We start from the raw sequence: 5,075 nt of genomic DNA on the forward strand, positions 1-5,075 counted from the left end.
AGCTGTTCAACATGAAAAAACAGTCAAGAAAGCAAAGGAAAATATAAATGCTTTGGGAATTCTGATAGACATTAAATTGTACTCAACTCCACTTGAATTCAGTGTGATTATTACTTGTATATTTTTCTCTGATGTTTGTATATGGAGTAAGTAAACATCAGCTAATCAGAAAAGAAAAAAAAATAAGAGTTTGTGTCAAACAAATGGCTGGTACCTGAATGTGTGGTGTGCATTTGTTGAGTAAAGGTAAACATGTTCTTTGGATTGAAGTCTCTTCCCCAAATCCGCCATTATTCCCTGAAAGCATATTTTTTCCTGACCAGCCCTCCTTTGTCATTTCATTCCTCAAGAGACTTCTTGTCGTGGGGAAGGGGACCACAGGAGGGGCTGAGTTCTCTGAGGCCACAGACAGCACCCCCTCACAGGGGTACCCCCATAGACAAGACCTCTATTCGCTGCTTTCTGCCTTTTATACGGAGGTCCCTCCCGTATGCAAATATCCACTCAGGTCACAGGGTAGAAACACAGCACCAGCTCCCTTAAATTCAGGCTCCTCCTGAGGCTTGAAGAGACTTGCAGGAGTGGTGACTCTCATCTGCTCGAAGATGAACCCACTGTGGACCCTCCTCTTTGTGCTCTCAGCCCCCAGAGGTGAGTGTCTCTGGGTCAGACATGGGCACGTGGGGAAGCTGCCTCTGAGCCCACCGGTCACCGTGCTTCTCTCTCTCCACAGGGGTCCTGTCCCAGGTGCAGCTGCGGGAGTCGGGCCCCAGCCTGGTGAAGCCCTCACAGACCCTCTCCCTCACCTGCACGGTCTCTGGATTCTCATTAAGCGACAAGGCTGTAGGCTGGGTCCGCCAGGCTCCAGGGAAGGCGCTGGAGTGGCTCGGTGGTATAAGTAGTGGTGGAAGCACATGCCTTAACCCAGCCCTGAAATCCCGGCTCAGCATCACCAAGGACAACTCCAAGAGCCAAGTCTCTCTGTCAGTGAGCAGCGTGACACCTGAGGACACGGCCACATACTACTGTGCACCAGACACAGTGAGGGGAAATCAGTGTGAGCCCAGACAAAAACCTCCCTACATGGGGGCCCGTGACCACCAGGGGGCGCGCAGTACTCAGTCAGACCTGAGCCCTGGAGCAGGTGCAGAAGAGGCGTTGGGCGGTGGGGGGCCTGGGAGGGATTCTCCTCAGAGCTTCTCTTTCCTCCTCCTGCCCAGGAGCTGCACCTCAAACCCTCTTCTGTGTCCTGGTAATTCCTTGTGCTTTATGTCGCTCTCAGAAAACTGTGTTTATATATATTTTAATTTTTCCTTGAAGCAAGGATAGCTTTATGCAAACACACACACACATATAATACTAAACAGCTAAAATTTTTCACCTTCATTTCTCTTCTTTCAAAGGAACTCAGTAAAAACATTTGCCTCTCATGTTATTTTCAACTATTAACTATCCTGAAAGGAAACTTGAGATATTTAAACATTTTTAATCTTTGTTTTGTTTTTGTCCATGAAGAAGGAAAAGATTCAACCTCCTTCTTCCTGTCAAACTGCACATTAGAATCTGCAACAAGCAGCGTCAAAGTCTCCAGTGTCAGGGGTCCCCAGTGCTGTATATGCAATGATTCTCATCATTCACAGATTCTGTACTGCAAATTCACCTACATGCTAGCTTTTATTAGCGTCTTAACATAAACACTGTTACCTTGTGTCCTTATATAGACATTGAGAATTTGGCCAGTTCACTGAGTCACTCGACACACACAGATTCCAGGTGAGGGCAGTCAGGGTGATACCATCTCGCCTCAACGTCTCTGAAGTCCACACCCCATTCTGAGCTTATGTCTGGATCATTCATAAGGGGAAATACAGAGATCCTCATGAAGATTTATCCGTGGGGTCAACATGGAGCCCACCACTATCAGTCCTCGCTCCCATCACCCATCATCCCAGTGACCGTCACTGGCACAGGGCAAGGAAGCAGGATTTGTGCTGGACTCAGCCCTGAGGAAAGACCCAAGGACTGAGACGATGAAGGGCTGAGCTGAGATGGGCAAGGAGTGGGAGTTGGGGGCCGTCAGGGCAGAGACTCTGGCCTCAGAAAGGGGGACCTGCCCTGGGATCCGGTTCCAACCTATCTGATAGACACACTGCTTTCCCACCCTTGCTCGCCAACCATGTAAATTCAGAAGGCGCCCATGGGGATCCTGGGATGACTAGGGTGAGTGTGACCACAGCCTCTCTGGATTCACAGGAAAAGAGCTCCGCAATGCAAATTCCTCCTCAAGCTCCAGGGTAAAATCCACCCCTGGGCTGTTGGAGCTCACCACTCTCTACTCACAGAGCATGAAGGTCTCAGTAAAGGCCAAGCTGTTGTGTAGAAGATGAGACTCTGCAGTCTTCTCCTCTGCCTGGTGGCAGTTCCCCAAGGGGAAGGTCAGGCATCAGACACGCATCTGTGGGGGTGATTGTGACAGCAGGTGACTGACTGGGCTTGAATCTTCTTGTCCCCGGGTGTCCTGTCCCAGGTGAAGGTGCAGGAGTCGGGCCCAGAACTGGTGAAGCCCTCGCAGATCGTCTCCCTCACATGTGCTGTCTCTGGTTACTCCATCATGTGGTTATGGTGGGAGCTGGATCCACCAGGCCCCAGGGAAGGGGTTAGAGTGGATGGGAAGCATATATTATAATGGTGACACTTACCACAGCCCCTCCATCAAGAGCCACACCTCCATCTGCAGAGACATCCAACAATCAGTTCTCCCTGCAGCTGAGCTCTGTGACCACTGAGGACACAGCTCTGTGTTGCTGTGCAAGAGACACAGTGAGGGGAAGGCAGTGTGAGCCCAGACACCATACACGCTCTGGGCGCTCCATAACCACCAGCATGTGCTGGGGACACACAATTGTGTGTTGCAGGAGCAGGTGCAGATGGTGATTGACAGCTGGTCTCCTCTCAGGGGGCTTCCTCTCCTTGTAGCAGTTTTTCTGGGGACCTTCTCTCTGCATTCATGACTCTTAGGTACCTCCTCAGTCTCTGAGGCAGAATGGTGGTTGGGATAGGGGACCGTATCCTCACTGCACGAAAGGCACAGTCTCTTAGGGTTGCTTCCTCTTGTCTCTTAGGCCGGTTCTCTGGACATTTGGTGTAAGCTCGCTAAGTCCACAGGAGAGGCTCTGTGTGACTCAGCAGTGCGGCTCAGCACAGCAGGGCCAGTGAACGAGCTAGCCAGCGGTCAGCAGTGTAAGTGCAGCTGGTCTCAGACAACAGAGGTGTATAAACCCAGCACCACAGAAGAAGCCCCCTTGGTGGTGCTAAGTGAACTGACACCTCACTCACAGCATCAGGCATAGTTCTCTCCATGGAGACCCAGCGGGACCTCCACGCCAGCCTGAGATAGAAGCTGAGTCTGCTGACACCAACCACAGATGCAGGAAGATGAAAAGTTTGTGTTGTCTGTGTTCGTGCATCTACGTCTGTGGTGTCCTCAGACTCACCTTCTACATCAACCTGAGGTGAGGGTCCCACTGAATTTCCATGGAAAGAACTATGCATAATGGTCTGAGTGTGGTTTCAGCTCTTTGAGCACCACCGAGGGGCATTCCTCCCTTCACTAATTGACAGGCTCTAGTAGGTGCAGTAGCTTCTGTCCTTTGGGTGGTTTTATGGCAGATAGAGGACACATACTAAAGGGAAGCTTTTACTTGAAAAGCAATTCTTACTTGATATCCTCAGCTTTCTTGTCAAGGTAGGAGCCACCAGAAGTTTATATGAGGACAAGTCTTTCAATGAGAGAGCACCATACATCTAAGGAATATACAGAATATTCCCTGATGAATAAAGAAGCCATTGTGAGCACCATCCTGGTGTTCAGCCATCCCTTCAGACTATCTCATGGAACAAACACTACCTTTAGCTCATGGAACATGGTGATTTTAAACACTTTTGTCCTAATATATGCATGCTGGTCACACCACTCATGTCAGACTCTTTACCATCCAATGGACTGTAGCCCATTAGGGTCCTCTGTCCATGAAATTTTCCAGGCAAGAATACTGGAGCGGGTTGCCATGCCCTCCTCCAGGGCATATTCCTGACCCGGGGATCGATCCTGTGTCTCCTACATCTGCTTATTGGTAGGCGGGTTCCTTATCACTAGCGCCATCTTTCGATCATTATGTGAGTCTCGTTCAGCAGAAATCACACAAAGTGAACAGAGTAAACAAGGAGAAAGTGGAAGTTGCTCAGTTGTATCCAAATCTTTGCGACCCCACGGACTACACAGTCCATGGAATTCTCCAAGGAAGAATACCGGAGTGAGTAGCATTTCCCTTCTCCAGGGGTCTTCCCAACCCAGGGATCAAACCCAGGTCTCCCAAACTGCAGGCAGATTCTTCACCAGCTGAGCCACAAGGGAAGCACAAGTACACTGGAGTGGGTAGCCTATCCCTTCTCCAGCAGATCTTCCAGTCCCAGGAATCAAATCCTATATTGCAGGATGATTCTTTACCATTGAGCTGTGAGTTCAGTCGCTCAGTAATGGCTGACTCTTCCCAACAGCATGGACTGCAGCATGCCAGACTTCCCTGTCCATCTCCAACTCCCAGAACTTGCTCAAGCTTATGTCCATCCAGTCGATGATGCCATCCAACCATCTCATCCTATAGCATCCCCGTTTCCTCCAGTCTTCAATCTTTCCCAGCATCAGGGTCTTTTCCAATGAGTCTGTTCTTCAAATCAGGTAGCCAAAGTATTGGAGCTTCAGCTTCAGCATCAGTCCTTCCAATGAATATTCAGGACTGATCTCCTTTAGGATAGACTGGTTTGATCTCCTTGCAGGCCAAAGACTCAACAGTCTTCTCCAACACCACAGTTCAAAAGCATCAATACTTCAGCACTCAGCTTTCTTTACGGTCCAACTCTCGTATCCATACATGACTACTGGAAAATCCATAGCTTTACAAGACGGAAGTTGGCCAGCAAATAAGTCTTCCCGTTTTAATGTGCTGTCTAGGTTGGTCAAAGCTTTTCTTCCAAGGAGCATGCTATCAGGAAAGCTTGAACTGATAATCACAGAA

The 5,075-nt window shown here is 49.4% G+C and overlaps 1 gene segment (V, D, J or C); it reads left to right on the forward strand.

Annotated features, from left to right (window-relative positions):
* The first annotated feature begins 540 nt into the window (after window positions 1-540).
* LOC104989861 lies at window positions 541-1,344 on the forward strand. The segment is given in 2 exon segments: window positions 541-651; window positions 734-1,344. Coding segments are annotated over 2 exon segments (642 nt in total).
* Window positions 1,345-5,075: the final 3,731 nt, after the last annotated feature.

The sequence above is a fragment of the Bison bison genome, unplaced genomic scaffold (genome assembly GCF_000754665.1).
Source record: "Bison bison bison isolate TAMUID 2011002044 unplaced genomic scaffold, Bison_UMD1.0 scf7180017847077, whole genome shotgun sequence".
Lineage (NCBI taxonomy): Eukaryota > Metazoa > Chordata > Mammalia > Artiodactyla > Bovidae > Bison > Bison bison.